Here is an 18,645-nt window from a genome sequence, read left to right on the forward strand (position 1 = left end):
TTATTATTATTATTATTTTCCTCTGAAAAACAACCCTCATTGTCCCCTAGAACATTACAGTACAACCAATACAAATGTCACTGATGTGCTTCACCGATGTCTCCACAGGTCAGCAGCTTTGTGAGAGCCAAAGCAGAACTGGAGTTGGCCCAGTACATGCTGAAGTCGGACGAGTTGATGCTTCACCCCGAGTTCCTGCAGCGCCTGCGCTCCTTGCCTCAGTCCTACGTGTACGGAGAATACAGACAGATCTACAGAGACTACGGCACCCACTACATCACAGAGGCTGCCCTCGGAGGACAGTATGAGCACACCATCATTCTGAACAAGGAGAAGCTCGAGAAGACAGGTAAAAAGTAGTATATTCAGATAAGATCAACTTTAGTGTCGCAAAGGATATTTGTCTTCTAATTTCATATTTCATATTTGTCTTTCTAGGTTATTCTTTGGAAGACTACAAGACCTGCACACAGGCAGGCCTTAAGGTTGGAGCCAACATATATGGAGTGTACGTGTCAGCCGGGGTTCAAGGTGGAGCCTGCAACGGCCTGTTGAATGAGATGGGAGGTGAGGACCAAACTCTCCACAGTCTGCAAAAAAAAGGTGCATTCACACACACACGCTGAAGCTGATGCTGATCTTATTCCGTCTCCAGAGGACACGGTGGCGGGCAGCTCAGTGGAGGACTTTGTCGCTGTGGTGCGAGGTGGCAGCAGTGAATCCATCACTGCTCTGGTGTCGAAAAAACTTCCGACCCCACAGTTGATGAGGCTTTGGGGTGAAGGAGTGCGCTACAACCCCGACTTCATTCGTGCAACAGTGAGTTTCTTTTAGCCGAATGTCGTCTTTTTGATCATGTTACAGCAGCAGGTGAGGATGTATGTCACAATAATCCCAATATTCATCATGATATTTCACAGAATTTCAATGGTATAGAGTTGTTTTCAAATGGAACAACGTGTACTTCAGTATAATGACAAATTTATGATACAATAAAAGAAATAAATACAAAATTAATAATTATAATTATGTGGACAACTGTTATTAAAACTCCAAACAGGCTTATATATATACTTATATGTATATATATGTATATATATAAATATATATATATATATATATATATATATATATATATATATATATATATATATATATATATATATATGTATATATACATGTAATTAATAATGCAATTTAATGTTGAAGGCAATACATTTAATAATCTGATAATAACAACCGAATGTCTTTAAATGGTTCTCTGTTTCTCCCACAGGCTTTTAGCTTCAACTTGTTTCAAAGTTGTAAAAAACGGACATGACTTGGCTAATCAAGGCCCAACAGTAACAAAACAGTTCGTCTACCAGCACTGGCAGAAATACAGCGGCAAAATGGCCTAAAGCTTAGTTAATCAATAGCAAGTTGGACAACAAACAGCAAATGGTGCCAAACAACTGTGCCAAATACAGCCGGGCAGACAGCGTTGGTACAACATAGATACATTTCAGCTCATGTGGGACTTTCCACTTGGCTCTGTCTAAGACAACCTCCTGAATATGAATAGTAGTAAGACCAAATTTCAATTATAACACTGTTTTTTTTTATATATCAGACTCTGCCGCTGTATGAGCTGGTGACCTCCAGGGATTTCACCCACGATGCTTCTCTGAAGAGGAACATGAAGAGAGCGCTGTCCGAGTTCCTGACGGAGACCAACTCGTGCAGATGTGCTCCCTGCCGCAACAACGGGGTGGCCGTGTTGAGAGGTAACAGGGAGAAAATGGTTGTTAAACCAGTGGTGCACTTTTCACTCTTGCTTATGCAGAACATTTAGAGGACACAAAGTGACCTCTAACACATGATGGGGAAAAGAATTAACGTCGTCTTCCTCAACAGGCACGAGGTGCGACTGTGTGTGTCCTGTTGGTTACACTGGACGGAGCTGTGAGATCACTCAGAGGCAAAAAGGTACACAGGACTAGTAATGTGTCTGATGTGGTCTTCGGATGCTGTAGCCCACCTTCTATTTCAGTTATTTTGGCCTTTCTATCATTTTTGAACCAGTCTGGCCCTTCTCCTCTGACATTAACGGGGCATTTTGCCCCAGAAACACTGTTGCTTACTAAATATCTTCTGTTTTATTCATTTATTTTTGTCATTTTGCGTCAACTGCAGAGATGCAAATGAGAATTACAGTGGATGAGCAGTTTTTGAAATACACTTAAATCCCATTGTGAGGTAAACAACAATCACTTTCCCAACATTAAGACAACAGATGATATAAAAGGAATAAAACAGCGGAAAGAAACAATCAAAACTGTGATCCAATAAAAGTGGACTTGTAAAATAAGTTTGTAAAGTGAGCTTGGGAGTCTGATCTCCTCAGGCAGCCTAGATAAGGTCTTTGGATGAGGGCCTCAGTTTTACATTTTGTGTAGGTTGTATAATATGTTATGTCTTTTAATGTGACTGTACAGCACTTTGCCAAACCGTGTTGTTTTGATAAATCAGTTCTAAGATGAATTGGGGGCCAGGGAAGGGAAGCTAAAACAGATAATATAATAGGCTCTGTCTTTTTTCTTTTTTGCTGCTGCGGTTTGGACCGTCTGTCATTTTACACAAGATTACAGAGCGTCTCCGCACGCAGAATGCACTGAATTACGGCCCTGTGATTGATTGGCTGCGAGTGTAATTTACTTTGTTTGAAACCCTGATGTGATCCGTCCTGACAGACATAGGCATCGATGGCAGCTGGAGCTGCTGGGGTGCATGGTCGTCCTGCAGCGGAAGAACAATGTCAAGGAGTCGACAGTGTGACAACCCAGCGCCCAGCAATGGAGGCGCGGCCTGCTCAGGACTGCAGCAAGAGTCTACTGAATGCTGAATGTCAACGGTGACATAAATATTCATGTCATAAAAAAAAACCTTCTAAAAGAGATTGTGGTGCTGTGGTTTGTGTTTGTACTGCTTGGAGAAACACAGTGATTTATATTTCAAAAGGAACCTCTTTTGGATATTCTTTGGAAATACTTTACAAAGTATAAAGTATGTGTCACTTGGTGATTGGATGTAGAAACCATCCTGCATTTGGTTTCTGATTAACATTTATATTGGCGGCACTTCGCGAAATGTCACACATAAATGACACTCTTTGCTTTAAGGTTAAGTGTGTAAAATTAAGGTGAAACTATTTTCATTCGGGGAAATTTTAAGTGTATAGTCACCTGATTGGGTGAAATGTTGTTTTTTTTCTTTGCCCCAGAATGAGACTTATATTACAAGCTATTACAAACACCATGTTTTTGCTGTAGCCCGCAATTAATGCTGAAGGATGTTCAGCTGTAATGCAATAAATGTCGCCAAATGTTACACACACGAAGAATAACACACAAAGTCTTCACTACACACATTTATTTCTACTTCGATGTACAGTTTGTCACACAGTGTGAGATGTTATGTTTCACAGTTCTGGCATTCATGAAAGAAACTGTTTTCTTTGATTTGTTTTTTTTTTTATTTAAGAAGTTTTTTTTTTTGCCTTGCTTCATTTTAACAACGCTGAGTGTGAGAGGAAGAGCCCTGGCAAGCTGCTCCACCTCCATCAGGAGGGGGATTGTTACAGGTCCGAGTCCGAGTCTTCCTCCCTGATGTACAGGATGACCAGGCCCCCCAGCAAGACCATGACCCGTCTGTCTTGGGATCTGATGAGTCACATTAATACGTTTAATTTATTTTATTTTAATAGGATAGAATAGAATAGTCCACCAAGTTAGAACTTTGCCTTGATAAACAAATGTACAGATCAATAAATGACCAGTCAGCCAAGCATGTGTTGCATAAAGTCAAACAAAAGCAAAAATCCACACAGTCCAAGGCACAATCCCAATGTTGGCCAATACAATATAAACAGCACTGTTAAAGTTTGATTTTTAAATAGAAAGCTCTGTAGGTGAAAGGGCAAAAAACAGATTATTTCTCATGTTACAGGTAGATATAGAAAAACTGCAGTTTGAATGGAGACCTTCAATAAATTCATCAATAATAATTCTGCTGATTGAAATCAACCTCGGGTGTTGTTGACGATGAGCCCTCACCTCTTCTGAGAGTCTCTTCACAGGCCAGTCCCTGGTAGCCGGACTTACAGATGCACTCACAGGAGGTACCAGAGAGGACGGGGATCCCGCTGTGTCTGCAGGGAGCGCAGCGACAGGAGTCGAATTGCTGCAGATACTCAGACCAGCCTCTCTGCAGGTTGGCCAGCCTCGCACCGACATGGTCAGCGGCTGTGCTGCGGCGCACCAGCTCGTAGATTGGCATGGTCTGGACAAGAGAAAAGTCACAGAAGAGTGTGAGATCATTTTTTCTCTTTCTTTATCCTTTTGGGGTGAGATAATGTCACCTCGTATTCGATGATTGTTGGGTTGTATTTCAGACTTGCACCCCAGCGACGGTAGGTTTCTGGATTCCTGATGGCCACCAGGCCGCTGCTGCTGTGTGTGAGCCCTCCCTTCACTAGAGTAACGATGTCCTCAATCACAACTGAACTCGAGTCCTGAGCTGTATTTCAAAACCAAAACAGTGAAAAATAGCAAATCAATAATAAGATCACGTAATATACTGCAATTTGAATGGGGAGGAGACATGGTTAAATGTTAGCTTATAGACCAAATGTTATACTGATCATCCACTATATGACTATATTAAACATCTTTTTACAAATGTCTCACCTCCACTATAGTCTCCCTTCTTTTTGCACGTATTCCCGCCCACTGTGAGCTCTGCTGATCCATAGTCACCGAGTGGACTGCTCAAACCAAAAGAGCCGCCGATGCATCGACCAACTTGTTCGCCCTCGAGTTCTGTAAAACATTGTGGAAGAACATGAAACAAAGCTTGCTTCACATTTCTGACAATATGACTCTGATGGAGCGAAAAAGGGAGCGCACAGTACTTGATTTGGCCATGGAGGTTTTGTTGATCACCACGACATATTCAAGCGTTCCTCCCATTTTCCCCTCCGTGACGAAGTGGGTGCCAAACGTGTTGAAGAAGTGCGAGTACATCCCAAAGTCATACTGCTCGGGGAGCTCCATGAGTGACATGTAGAAATCATCATGAAGCATCAGTTTACTGGTTCTCATCTTGAAGTTGGCTGTTTGCACTTTGGCCCAAAGCCGAACAAAGCCGAGATTCTGAGGACAAGAGGGATATGCACTTATCTGATGATTATTAAGACGATATCTAGAATTAATCCTTTCACTTTAGCTGTTGAGCACATTAAATGCAAGTTCTAATTTAGCTTTAAACATGGCTCAATAGTTTATACCTGGCTTTTATACTGTGTTATGTTCTTGAGAAACTCCGTCTCGACGCTCCCGCTGAGTCCCACTTGCACATAATAGACCCCGACTGTGACGCCAGCATTGGACGAATGCATGGTTTTTCGTGCCGAAACCAGACTCGCCACATCGTCATAGTACTCATGAGAGCCCTCCGACGTAGCCTCAGCCTGAAACAGATGAAATCTTACGCCAAAATGTCTCACTTCAATACCAGACATGTCTTAAGACGCTCGAAGAAGTGAATGACATTACCACAAAATGGTAGGTGTGATAGTTGTAGGGTTTCCTGTAGTGTTTATTGTCCTCGTTGTAGTGCAGGTTCTCACAGAAGGAGTCATAGGTGAATGCCCTCCATTCACCATTATAGACGTATTCACACGTTCCTCCAAAGTACTTTGGGTCAAGTACATGATCCACAAAGTCTCCAGTTAAGGCGCTGTAGCTGTGCAGAACAGAACAATGTCAATTAGTAATCTAAAATACAGTTCAACATTTTAGAATTCAGAAGAAGAAGAAAGCCAAGCTGTACATGTGAAGGGCCGAGGTGCCCCCGTGCCCAGATTGTGTCTTCACTACTGAGTCATAAGGATGGGTTAGATGCAGAAATGTGTGTGCAAATATAAAGAAATTTAAGAAAGTCTGATATTTTATATTCTTATATATCATATTCTGACAGAGAGTGTAGCATAGTTTACAGTTCCAACAGTAAGGTTGACACATGTATACTGTATAATTATGGGGCCTGGAAATCCAGTAATTCACACACACAGTTCTGCTTTGCTTTTAAAAGTTTCCCTCACACGTGATGTGAATAATAAGCAGTGAAAAATGTGCAGTATTTACCCCTGAGTTCCACGCTGGGCACCAGGGATCGTGAGCAGGGTAGAACACTTGTCGCTCCTCTGATTGAAGTCCTCACAGACGTCCTCGTCAGAGAAATCCTCACAGTCTGGCTCTCCGTTGCAGAGAAGTGACTGGCTGATACAGCGGCCTGCAAAGACACACTCACATTAACACACCATACAGTGTGTCCTCCACATATATATACACACGTCAACCCTATGAGAATGTGTTGCTTGAGTGGATGTTGATGCCTGTTTCGTTGCAGGTGAAGCTCTCGCCGCAGTAATCTGTCACCAGACACTGCGTGGTTGCTCTTGGACACGCCAGCCTCTCCCATAATGTCTCTATGCACTCTGTGCCTCTAAACTGTGAGGGTTTCTCCAAGTACCGGAAACGCATCTTGGGGAATAAACAAAAAAAAGACAAAAATGAAACAGCATCCATGCTGGGACACCATGTCTTTTTCACTGCATTATCATATCCAATAGATTCATTTACATATAATATTTTATTATGACAATAAATTCAGTCAATTCAGTTAATTGTGGTTTTCAAACGTCTTTATACAAAGAAAACAACAGAAACTGTCTTGTGTCTCCTACATTTATGTATATTCACCTTGGTATTGAGGACAACTTTATCACAGCCTACATCCACCTCTTACTTTCTGAGTTGTGTTGCTCAAAAGGCTGTTACCAAAACATAACCTCCTTGGGAAAGGAAATGAATGTGCATTTTTATCTCTAAATATTCAGAAAAAGTGTTCCCATATACCAAAGTCAAAATATAATTTATATAATACAAGCCCAAAAGCAGGAAAGCTGATTTAATATAATCACGGCTTCCTTTGACATTGCATCCATTATATATTGATCTGAAAAAAAACTTTTTTTTTAATGTCACCCATGACCCACGATAAAGGTTGTAATCATAATTTTCATTTAGTGTCTTTAATGAGTGTATAATTCACTGCAGGGGAATTGTGCCATTACCTTTGTGTCTGTGCAGGAGTTACATGGAGTCCATGATGACCAGCTCGCCAGTTTACAGTTAACAGGTATGGGTTTGTTTACAGCTCTGGTCGTCCTAGTCCCAACCCTCCTGCCAACAACCCCCCCCCCAAAAACAATTATTATTATCTAAACCCCAATATGTTTCCAGAGGATAGAAAATGTAGTGAAGCCAATGATACTGCACCCATTATCAGCTGTTGCCCATGGTTTCCTGGATGCATCCACAGATGTCCGACTAAAAGTGATAAACAGATGCAGCGCACATAAACCCAGGAGTAAATGAACAGATCCCCACATGCTTAAGATTGAAATGTCACATTACAGAACAGCTATTGTGATCCTCCAGTGGAGTTCTACCTCTGCTGTCCTGTCCTGACCGACAACCAACAAGTGAATGATTGATCAAGAGTAAACACATGCTCTTACAAAAGATGGGGATTTTTTAAAAAAAAATCTATCATTCCTATAAACACTGCAGTACATCCAGAACAGACTCTGTACACCAACACTTCTGATAAAACAAACTCAAAAACAAAGGCTTTCTGAGATGATCCACTTACACACAGTTTTTGTTACTTGTTTGTTTACTTGTTTGCTTGTCTCAAAAAGGAAAATAGTGAAGCTGGACAGATTTGCATGACATTTTCTGTGGATTTAGGTCATGGCCCACGAAAGAAATGATTAGATCGTGATCCAGATCTGGATTCATGTTTTTTGGTTTGTTAGATTTTCAAGTTCCATACAAACAAAGAAAATTGTTAACTTTGGTATAGAGTGTATTGACACGAACAAAAACAAACAAAGCAGCCTCGGCCGATATTTGTGCTTACTTTGTCTAGTTTTGATGTTTGTTTTTTACTTTTAGGCTTCAAGTCAAGTTCTTAAGTTTAGACCAACTCAAATCCATTCAGGTTCACGTGTTGATCTGTTTGTGAGCAGCATAACTCAAAATGTAGATTTGGATTAAATCTTTCTGGGGCCACACGGTCTCATAAAGACTAGCACTGACATGTAAAATGACATGTAATGTAATGTAAAAGTACTGTTGCTTTTAATGTAATTTATGGCCCAAGAAGGAAATTATTTTAGTCATAATATGGATTACCTTTGGAATATCTTGACACTGTGGGAAGGTGTGCGGCCCTGGCAGAATCCATCCTTCCTTTATTGTTATCATACAGGAAAATCAAGCTGGTCACTGTATTAGATTCAATAGGCGTATTATTATAATTATCAACCACTTCCTAGCAAAGTGGAGGTTGACTGGATGCCCATAGCAAGCAGTTTTAACATTTATTCGATAGACGAGATATTCACTACTGATATCTGCAACATCATTCTTACTTGTCAAAACTATAGTTTCAGATATCTGGAACAGTTTTTTCAGTTTTTACTATTTATACTAGATATCTAATTGTGATTCCAGTTTCTGTTACTACAACATCATTATGACTAGTCATAATTCAAGATCAAGATATCCTTTATCCTCAATTATCCTAATTTTAAGATATAATGAGGTTGTATAAATCTATGTATAAATAAGATAAGCAGATCTTAATCTAAATATTGAAGATTTCTTTTTATATTGTGTTGTCTTAATGTTATGTTATGTTGCGTTGTCTCGTGCACCAAAGCAAATGCCTTTTGCAAATTTATTACTTAATAACAGAAACTGGAATAAGAGATATCAACAATTCAGTAGCGGATAATTGTAGATATCGATAATGACAGACCCCATACACATGAATGGCAAAAGTGATTCGTCATATTAGTAGTAAATACTGAATTGCAGATATGTGAAACTGTAGTTATGATAAGAATCACGTCACAGATGTCAATTATTCAAGATGAAGTCACAGATACCGGTAATTCCAGATAGTCAAATTTGGCGATTACAAATGTTCCAAAGGGCTTGCCGTAGGACGCCTCTGATTGGTCTATGAAACGCGCACGTCGGTAACGTACGCACAGCACACAGGTGCGTAACGCAGACAGCGGCGCTTTCAAATTGTTTAATGTTAGCGTCCTCCTTGCCCAGCTAGCCTAGCATCAACAGCTCAGTGTGAAGTTGTCAAAGTAGCCGAAAAACGTCGCGTCGCCGAAGCTGACACAGTTTTCCTGATGTGCAGTCCTCAACAGTGATGAACAAAGACGAGACACAATGGAAGAGGTGAAGTTATAAGAGTTTTCTGAGTGACTTTTTAGAGGAAAGCTACCTCGCTTTCATACCCTCTGCTAGCTCATATTTCATTCATGGGATTGAATGTGTCATATTTAAGAGCCTATCGAATCAATTAACACATTTTCTGGCCATGTATGCATATAGTTTTGGTTTTATTATCCCAGGCTTTCAGACTGATGTAGAGGATGTTGCTCACAGCATAGAAACAACACATTTTAATCATGCAACAGTATATTTTCTGAGAAACAAAGTACCCTAATGCACTATATGGCTATTTTAACAGTTGCTTACCTGTTGCATGTTTTCCTTCCTAGTGGACTAATTGTTTACTTGTAAAATAGTTACACAATTCCCTGAAGCACTCATTCCTACACTAATTTGTCTAATTGTCTATTTATATGTACATATTTTATCCTTGCATTTGAGTGTAGAGCTGAAACAATTCCTCGATTAATCGAATACTAAATCATATAAACAAATCATCAACTATTTTGATAACCGATTAATGGGTTTGAAGCTTTTTCTCATTATTAAAACAAGATTTCTGATTGTTTCAGCTTCTTAACTGAATATTTTCTTTGTTTCTTTGCTCCATATAACAAAGAAATCATTAAAGGTGAATTTTTGTAGACAAAACAAGACATTTGAGAACATCATCAGTTCAAACACTGATCAACATTTTTTTTTTAAGTTTTCTGATATTTTATGGATCTAACGATTACTCGATTAATTGTGAAAGTAATCAACAGATTAATCGATTATGGAAAGAATCATTAGTTGCAGCTCTATTTGAGGTGAGTTTATATTTAATGTTGTCTTGTGGACACAGTTTGTTTATTCACATCATGGTCATAATATTTGTATCACCATTAGATATTTCCCTCAAGTTGTTCAGCCTGACATGTAAGTAATTGTTCACAAACTGTTCACATGTAAGATCCTGTATGTAAGATTGTCTTTTGTATTGGTTAAAAGCACCTCAAGGCAGTCATTTCTTAATTTCCTTTTCTCAACAGTTTTCTAGAAAGAGATGTGCCGGAGAGAAATGACTTTCCCTGTCATTGTTTTGTGTTGAAGGCTATGTGAAATCAAATCCATCTGCACTGCACAAGTAGATAACACTGGGGAGTGAATGAAAAAAGTGTTCTTGTAATTTTGTTTTCAGCCCCTAAATTATGTTGTCAGCAAAAGTGGGGTTTCATTTTGTCTCTGCTAGTTGTAACCGTATCTGACATCATGTTTCGAGAAAATGAGATATTCACTTAAATGGGACATTTCTGAAAGTATGGGGCCCTTTTTAAATTGTTTCCAGACCTTGTAGATATTAATGTTAACTACACTCCATGCTACTCAATCATTCAGTAGATGTCAGTATGTCAATCTCTGCCAGTGGCTGGAGAGGGAATGTATTGATTACACCATTTTTGCATCATATTTTCACACTTGTCCATCATTTCTCTCTTAAGAAAGACCAACTCTGCTCTTTTATAACCTGCATAACTCCAGTGAAAGTACCAATATAAAGGTTGTTTCCAGTTATGTTTTTTTTTTTTTTAGGAGGGGTCAATAGACTTCAAAGCTCTGAGGGCCAAGTTTCAGGAAGAGGCCCTTTTGGCTCAATCCAAGACCAGAAGACCAGCAGTTGCAGAGAAGCCCAAAAATGTCCCGCCTCCTGGAGGTCACTGTAGCTCTGTTGTTACTAATATGATTGTTGCTGATGTAAACAAGACACCAGTGGCTCCTCAGTTAATTTTCAGAGATAGGCTGCAGGGATCTGGTGGCAAGCGACCTATCTCTTTTCCACCCCACTTTCAGCAGACTTCCCCCTTACCCCCGATTGCTAATGGAGACAACATAGCAAGACAGTCTCTCAAAGAGCGACACATGCCTCTTGTGCTTCCAGCCTTTCCTGCAAAAGAGCAGAAAAAAGAATCACCCGTCAGAAAGATCCTCCATCAGAACACAGAGCCAGGAAAAGAAGTTCTTCCCCATAGTAAAATTAAAAAGAAGGGTTTGCTTCTCCCTTTCAAGTCAACCAAAGCATCAAAAGTTGGTACAGAAAATGGAGAGGAGCCCACTTATGCTGATTTGACAATCAGACCTTCTAGTGCTCCTGGAGAGTTGCCCTCAATGGAAAAACAAACAGAAGATGGTTTTTCACTCCAAAGTGACCAATCAACTGCTGAAGGCCCCCCCTCCAGTCCAGATGTACCAATCACCCCTCCTTCTTCCGAGACAAGTGTTGACTCTGACAGCAGATTCATTAGCACCTTGGAGAGAGCCAAGAAAAAGTTCTCACGTCGGCAGATGTTCATATCCACAAAACCCAAGAGCTTGCGTTCCCCTGACTACACATCAAGAGACAAGGCGTTTCCTTTGCCACCAAAGAACATTGAAAGTGCTGAGCCTGAACTCCCCATACCCCCACCAGTCTGTCTTCCACACCTGGCTTGTATTTCAGCTCGGCCTTTCTTCAAAGCCAACAACTCTGCACGAAGTAAGTCACACTCAAGAGTAAACATTTTTCTCTGCAAGACTGTTTGTTCAAACATTTTTTTTAAATGGATTTGGAATATATGTTTTCTCTCATTCGCTAGAGTCTGCATTGGCTAAGCACTTTGGCAGGGATCAAGCTGAACGTCCCTCAGTGAGGACTTTTGAACCTCATTCACAATCTGTTCCTCCAAAGAAACCTCTACCTGACCCGAGGCTGCTGGAACCACTGCCAGCAAAGCCCCCAAGACCGCCGTTAGTAGATCTTAGTCGGTTCCATCTACCCACAGTACATGGTACTTTATGTGAACTTTCTTTTCATCCTCTTCTTTTTTTGATTTCCTTTGCTTCTCCCTTTTTGTGGCCACTGGCTGAAAGCTATGATGGCAAAAAGTAAAGTATTTTACTTGGACATCAATGACTGTACTGCAGTTTACATCAGTCTTATTTGTGGTCAGGATGCACATCTACTTAAGGAAACCCATTTGTTTCTTTTCATAGAGTTATCGCCAGGTCTTAGCAGCCAAGCACCTCCTGAAGAGCCAGAATCTGAGGTCCCATCCATCCCCAATCCTGTGCTCGATGCTCCAGAGTTTCCAGAGTTTGACAATTCAGAGATGGAAACAGCAGAGGGGGAAGCTGTTGATATTGCTTTGCTGGAATTGGAGGCTTTAGACCTTGTCAGCACTCACCTTTCTGTCCCAGTTGACTGTGGGATCCCAGATTTGCAGGCTTCTCAGACTGATTTGTCAGTATGTCAATCTGCAGAGTCTGTATTGAGGTCTATCGTCCAAGATCTGAACCTTGGCAGTCAAAACATAATACCACTCGATCCAGCCAGCTTCCCTGAACCAATAAACCTTCCAGAGTTTCCAGAGCCTGCTGTAGCAGAGCAGTGGTCTCAGAGTGAGGAGGTGGTTGTTGATCCTCTTTCTCTCTCTCAAGCTGATGAGCTAGATGTGGGAGCTGCTGAGTCTGTCCTAGATGAAACTGAGCTTAGTAACCACACAGAATTCAGTGATAATATTCAGGCACATCCAGGGTGAGCATTACTGTATCTGTATCTCATTTTTTTTTTCATATTTTGCCAATATCAATTTGACTTGATTTCTTCCCCTCTAGTGTTTATGAACAGGACAGTTACTATGAAAAGTGTGATAATATTTACGAGGATGTTGAGAACCTCAAAAAACTCACCTTGGGCCAGAACTCTCGTAAACGTAAAGCTGGAGTGAAGAGTACGGAATTTTTATTCGTATTAATATTTTTTCCCTCTCATTGTAAGACCTCAGATATAATTTAAATTTTAATTACAGCGTTTACATTCTTTTTACAGATCCATATGCTGACAACTACCCCACGGTAACCAATCTAATTGAGTTTGAATTGAGTGAGATCATCTTTTTAATGAGTAATTAAAGAAACTGTTATGTTTATGGTCAGACACTATCTGTGGAATTATGAATGTGCTTGTCTCTTTTAACAATCTGTGGTAAATTTAAAAAATCTGTTTATTTGAAGAAGGAGGAGGCAAGTCATAACGTAAGGCCACGGAATCCGTGGTATGTCCCGTTTTCCTTGTCAAAGTCCTGCATTGTATTATTGACATAGATTTTTGCCAGATGTGGGACAGTCATTGATTTTTAAAATTTTTTTTTCTTCCTACTGTGGTTATCAAACTACAGGGGCATTGGATCAGGAGAGCATGCTCATTTGGCCTATAATCATGTCCACAGGTATGTAAGACATGTCACCCATCAGTCACTGATTTAAAAAATGATTTAAAACAGGCTGGTCAAACACCTGATCCCTTTGTTTACACGTTCAAATCTGTTTTTATTTCTTATAAAAAAAAATATGCTTTCATTTTTATTTTCAGTAAGGAACGCCACAGCCCCAATACTGCTGAGCAGAAGGAGCAGAAGAAAAGGGAGAAACACAGACTGGAGAAGGAGAAAAAGGAGCAAAAAGAAAGGGAGAAGAAGGAGAATGAAATGAAAAAGAAGTACAAGGTTAGTCTAAAAATTGTGTTACCTTAAATCATAATGTTTTTTGCTTTTTTTTTCAATGGAGCTGGATTTTCAAGTCTTTTCAAGTCAATATGTTCAATCAAAGTAAGTAAAAAATGTTTTCTGTGAATAAAATAAAACAAACAAATAGCTTATTGGTGTGTGTCTGTGTTAATTTCACTATCTAGGTGACTGGTGATGAGGAGCCCCTCTACCATGCCAAGGTGACGGTGGCCAGTAAAGTTCGCAAGAATGACCTACCTGTGAAGAGTGGTGAGACGGTCAGCATCATCCGCACCACTAACTGTCCCAAAGGCAAATGGTTAGCGCGAGACGCCAGCCACAAATGTGAGTTTTTTTTTCATGTCCTCTCTTATTAAAGTGTGTAAGAACTGGTGACTTCTAATGAGACGACAAAATAAGGATTCCTCCATTTACCCGGTCCTTAACCACAGGTGTCAGTAAACTACCGTAAAGTTATTGTTAAGACTACGAAACCAAAAAAAAAGCATCTTAAAGCGATTGTTCTTTTTTTAACCAGGAAAAAAAACACATTGAGATTAAAAATCTCTTTCAAGTTTGTCCTGGCTAAGACAAAGTTGAAGAAAAAAGTACAACAAAGGCAACAGTCAGCAGCCATACGTACTATACAACATCATAAAATAATACATATCCAATAATATGCAGTTTTCAAGATCATAATCATAACACCCTACACAATCATAAATCAGAAAAAACATCTACATGTACACTTACACAAACATGTTTAGCGTTCATAAATTAACATCTGCAAAGAAAGCCTCCTAAATGTTAAGCAATTGACCTTTAAAAAAAAAAGCACATTACATCTTTAGTGAATATTAAAACATGAAAAATTAAAACATGAAACAAAGATGCATTTGTTGTTGCTATCAAGCGGTTTCACAACAGGAGACTAATTTGTGAAACAAATGAGTTGTTGTTTTCACACTTACTCCACAATGTTATTAGCATCTCACTGTTTTTAGTTTCTGTCTGTTTGCAGACGGTTATATTTCAGTAATGAATGTGGAGCTAAATATCAAGGAGATGCTGGAGCTGGGGAAGAAAGCTCAAGCAGCTGGAAGAGGAGGTAATGTGGAAGGCGACACCATCAGCATTGGGAGCAGGTACGCGGGAGGAAAACAAATCGACTTCATAAATCTTTTCATAATGGTTCATTAGTGTGTATGATGGCAACTTTTCTTTTTTGTCCTTGCAGATCCTCCAGTCACGCTGTACTAACAAGTAGCTGTAAGTGTCAATAGGCTGTGCACTAAAGGTGGAGCTCCTCTCACCTCCCAACAGACTCTCATTGGTGTAATATATGGCCTTGTTGACTGACTGAGAACACTGGCACACAGATTTGAAAGCAGCCCAAAGTATTGTAACTAGTTGCCATCTGCCTGACAGCAGTGTGTTATTTTATGATTGTCTGGAATGCCATGTAGGCTGAGGGTTTCTTGCTGCTACACTGTCAAACCTCTATCGTCAACAAGCACACAGTGTTTAATCATACTAAGTTGTTTTTCTGCAGTCACAGATGACAGTGAGGAGTGGGCCTGTGAAGACGAGACACTCTCACCCTCCAATGAAAGCCAGTAAGAGTTAACTAGTTTAATTTTCCTTCTGAAGATATGAGGGGTATTTGTGGTGGTTAAAACGGTCCTTTCTTTCTCTTCGTTTGTTTTGCAGTAGTTTTGCCCAGCAGACTTCCTCCATGTGTGAGATGTGTAAGTAGTGGTTTCAAGGGAAATCCAAGCTCTGCCTGTGGTTGCTTTGTTGTACAATGACATGTAAAACACTGTAACGTGCCTTTTGATGTGCACTTTTTCAATGCCGATCCTTACCCACTTCCTCCCTCTATCTTACACAACTCAACCCCCAACCCTTCCTTAGTGTGTAGCCACGTTGGCGCCCAGCACACTCTGAATGATGCCAACCTGGAGGACCTACACACACAGTAAGTCTCACCACACTCAGCTGTTGAACTGGATACCATGGCAGGTTTTCCTTGTTGGCTCATATTCCTACTACTGTTTTCATGATTACCTAAATGAGAACTGAACAAACATGATGCCAAAGTTGGATGATTAACAATATGTCACATTTCAGCATTAAAACATCAACATCTGAACAATGTGGCTAAAGGTTTATCTTTTGTTGAGTAGTCTTTAAGTGAAATTCTATTTAAGAAAGTTATATTCACCTATTTAATGTGTTTTATGACAGTCAGTACACTCAATGTCCTCTTTATTAGGTACACAGGACAGAGGTGTCCTCTGGCATCAACTACTCTTTTTTTTAATTTTAATTATTTCAAACTATTCTCTGTAAACACACTGGGATTTTCCCAGTTGATCGGCGGTTTCTGAAACACCCTCCAGCCCTTCTGGCACCAACATCTATGCCACAGAGTTACTGCCATTTCATTAGCTGATTTAAATATTTGTGTTAACAAGCAGTCAAACAAGTGTATCTAATAAAGTGGCTAGGTGTATAATGAGGAAAGATCACTTATTTTCGAGAAGCTGAAATCCGTAATTGTTGCATGAAGAATAACACATAATGTGTTCAAGTCAGTTACAGGAATGAAATATGGTAGTTCTTCCATTTACCTTGTGTTTCTTTTCTTTCTTTTAGGACCAGGCATGAAGCCCTGCAGAAACTAGCCGTCTTTTTTCAACACACCAAAGATGAGTTTGTTGAAGTTGCTGATGGAACAACACCCACAAAGTAAAGTGTTCTCTTCATAGCATGACATAGTAGTTTGTGATCTTACTTTTCTGCATCAATGTATTCACATTCACAAATGCTGTCAGCAAAAGAAAACTCTTTTCTTATTTTAATATTTCACCTTTTCTGTCTCTCTGGTTTAAAGTGCTGAACCCCCAAGTAAGTTTACAGACCTAAATTCTTTCCATGACTGCACATTTGTCAGCACTTCTGTCACACTCACTGATACTGGTGGAGCTTAAAGGAAAGCACTCTCACATCACTTTGAGGACACTACAGTCTAACCACAGGCTGGCGTCTTGCCTGCCATGGAAAATAAACTACGTGGGGCTTTATCAGTTTGAAGTGACCTGGAGACATGGTGTCGGACATTTTGCAGAGACGCTAGTGAAGAGTTAATGTTACCTTTTGTATCTTGTCTTCATTCAGATTTCTTGAGTGACGTTGAAGAGCCCCCATATCCGTAAGTGTTGAGTTTCTTTCTTATCAGCAAATAAAGCCCGGCACTCTTTGATCTCTACAAGCTGAGAACTCTGAGATTTTGCCATAGAAGAGCACACAGCACTCAAGGCAGGATCTGGCCTCTCTCATCACAAACTGTCCTGTTCTGTTTTGAATGACAGTGAACAGGAGGTTGACTTCACAGAGCTGGAGCTCCTTCCTCCTCCTCCACTATACGCTGACATCTTCTGATTACTCCATCAGCTACAGCCAGGAATGTCGATCTGAACAATTTCAACTGAGTTTACCTTTGGGATTTGAAACTGAGAAAGAGATAAGAATGCCAATGAGAATTGCCACATATTTCAACATGTTTTTTACTCTCTACAGTGGAGAAAAGAAAACACAATCATGAATGATTAATGGAGCTCTTGTTGTGACTGTTACAATCCAAATGTCACTTTTTTGTTAACCTTGTCATGCATGTTGGTGCATTTTCACCTTACGTTCTGCACTTTTTCTTTTCTTTAAAGTTCCTTTTTAAAAAATAGCAAATGGTGCACAAATTTAAATCAAAGCGCAATCACAATATTAACTTTTCACTTGTTGCTAATGTTTGTTTTTGAGTATGTTCTGTTTGGATTGTCTTTGGTTTGAGTGTTACATATAATAAATATTGGTCACAGATTTATGCTTTTCATGGCATTGTTCGCATTCTGCCATTTCAGAACACATGGACACCGATAATCTAATTGCTTCATGTTAGGAGTGTTTTCTCTAGTTCTCTAGTTTTAGGAGGGTTGTGGGGGGAGCTGTGCTAATCTCAGCTGACACAAATTACAATTAATTTAAATCATAAGTAAGAAGATGGAAAAATTCAGTTAATTTATTTGGTGACTCCAAACACATCTCATGTGACCAGTATCAAAGTCCTCCCCAGCCAACAATTTTTGGTTCCCTGAACTTTCTGGGAACGTAACCTTTTGGTTGTGGGAACGTTCCCTGAAGGTCCCCCCCTTGGTTGTTATGGAAAGTTTTCTTAATGTTCCTCTGACATTAGTTTTTGGTTGCACGTGTGGTTCCCAGAACTTTCCCTTAATGTTACTTTTCTACAACGTCTATACAACCTTTAGAAGACGTTCTCTTTTGGTTCCCAGAATGTTCTCCCAACATTACCTTTCTACAAACTTCATAGAATGTTCTCTTTTGGTTCCCAGAACGTTCCCCTAACGTTACTTTTCTACAACCTTTTACAGAACCCTCTCCCTTTGGTTCCCAAGTGAAGCTTAACAAACTGCACAGGGTTTCCATTTATCACAGTGTGTATCTGACAGGGAAAAAAAACAAGTAATGTGGGGTTTTCTTTTGGGGAAAGGCTAGACTGTTTATCCAATAAAAACATGAAATGCCAAAAAAAATGAAACGGGAAAAACACAGAACTTGTGCCACAGACTCTGGAAAAAGTCCCTTTTATCGGGTTAGTTTGTGTTTTGTGGAATCCCCCTTGTTATTGCTGCTGCAGCTGAGTTGCAGTGATTGTTGTGAGAGGTGAGTGTGGGAATCAGCTT

General features: G+C 39.9%; 3 protein-coding genes across 3 annotated transcripts in view; 2 read left to right on the forward strand and 1 right to left on the reverse strand.

Annotated features, from left to right (window-relative positions):
• Nucleotides 1–2,936, forward strand: part of LOC122781797 — a 55,380-nt gene extending 52,444 nt beyond the window's left edge. The window contains exons 21-26 of the mRNA XM_044045818.1: nt 109–349; nt 439–567; nt 656–819; nt 1,613–1,766; nt 1,897–1,968; nt 2,733–2,936. Coding sequence (XP_043901753.1) covers nt 109–349; nt 439–567; nt 656–819; nt 1,613–1,766; nt 1,897–1,968; nt 2,733–2,884 — 912 coding nt within the window. The 3' untranslated portion in view covers nt 2,885–2,936. The remainder of the gene's footprint in view (nt 1–108; nt 350–438; nt 568–655; nt 820–1,612; nt 1,767–1,896; nt 1,969–2,732) is intronic.
• Nucleotides 2,937–3,396: 460 nt separating this feature from the next.
• c8a (complement component 8, alpha polypeptide) lies at nt 3,397–7,549 on the reverse strand. The gene is made up of 11 exons (XM_044023583.1): nt 7,383–7,549; nt 7,178–7,286; nt 6,437–6,584; nt 6,186–6,333; nt 5,595–5,784; nt 5,327–5,509; nt 4,952–5,192; nt 4,728–4,859; nt 4,400–4,557; nt 4,095–4,320; nt 3,397–3,701 (listed from the first exon to the last, which is right to left on the reverse strand). Exons 1-11 carry the CDS (start codon nt 7,493–7,495, stop codon nt 3,550–3,552), a joined length of 1,800 nt encoding a protein of 599 aa, XP_043879518.1. The 5' UTR covers nt 7,496–7,549; the 3' UTR covers nt 3,397–3,549.
• Nucleotides 7,550–9,201: 1,652 nt separating this feature from the next.
• Nucleotides 9,202–17,762, forward strand: si:ch211-188c16.1 (uncharacterized protein LOC562677 homolog). Its single transcript, XM_044039216.1, has 19 exons — nt 9,202–9,368; nt 10,938–11,877; nt 11,978–12,169; nt 12,375–12,915; nt 12,996–13,111; nt 13,210–13,235; nt 13,395–13,435; nt 13,559–13,609; nt 13,753–13,885; nt 14,071–14,230; nt 14,907–15,030; nt 15,123–15,154; nt 15,438–15,501; nt 15,596–15,633; nt 15,800–15,863; nt 16,544–16,636; nt 16,782–16,795; nt 17,066–17,099; nt 17,260–17,762. The coding sequence occupies exons 1-19, from the start codon at nt 9,360–9,362 to the stop codon at nt 17,327–17,329; spliced, it is 2,742 nt and encodes a 913-aa protein (XP_043895151.1). The 5' UTR covers nt 9,202–9,359; the 3' UTR covers nt 17,330–17,762.
• Nucleotides 17,763–18,645: the final 883 nt, after the last annotated feature.

This window comes from Solea senegalensis, linkage group LG1, assembly GCF_019176455.1.
Source record: "Solea senegalensis isolate Sse05_10M linkage group LG1, IFAPA_SoseM_1, whole genome shotgun sequence".
In the NCBI taxonomy this organism is placed as follows: Eukaryota; Metazoa; Chordata; class Actinopteri; order Pleuronectiformes; family Soleidae; genus Solea; species Solea senegalensis.

What these genes read in the sequence shown, in the direction of transcription:
- si:ch211-188c16.1 (XM_044039216.1), top strand. An exon ending in GTAAGGCCACGGAATCCGTG is followed by an intron (nt 13,436 to 13,558) that starts GTATGTCCCGTT and finishes ATCAAACTACAG; the next exon opens with GGGCATTGGATCAGGAGAGC. An exon ending in CGCTGTACTAACAAGTAGCT is followed by an intron (nt 15,155 to 15,437) that starts GTAAGTGTCAAT and finishes GTTTTTCTGCAG; the next exon opens with TCACAGATGACAGTGAGGAG.
- c8a (XM_044023583.1), bottom strand. Translation starts at nt 7,495, where the DNA reads ATGTGGGGATCTGTTCATTTACTCCTGGGTTTATGTGCGCTGCATCTG. An exon ending in ACTCCTGCACAGACACAAAG is followed by an intron (nt 6,585 to 7,177) that starts GTAATGGCACAA and finishes TTATTCCCCAAG; the next exon opens with ATGCGTTTCCGGTACTTGGA. An exon ending in CTTCACCTGCAACGAAACAG is followed by an intron (nt 6,334 to 6,436) that starts GCATCAACATCC and finishes GTGTCTTTGCAG; the next exon opens with GCCGCTGTATCAGCCAGTCA.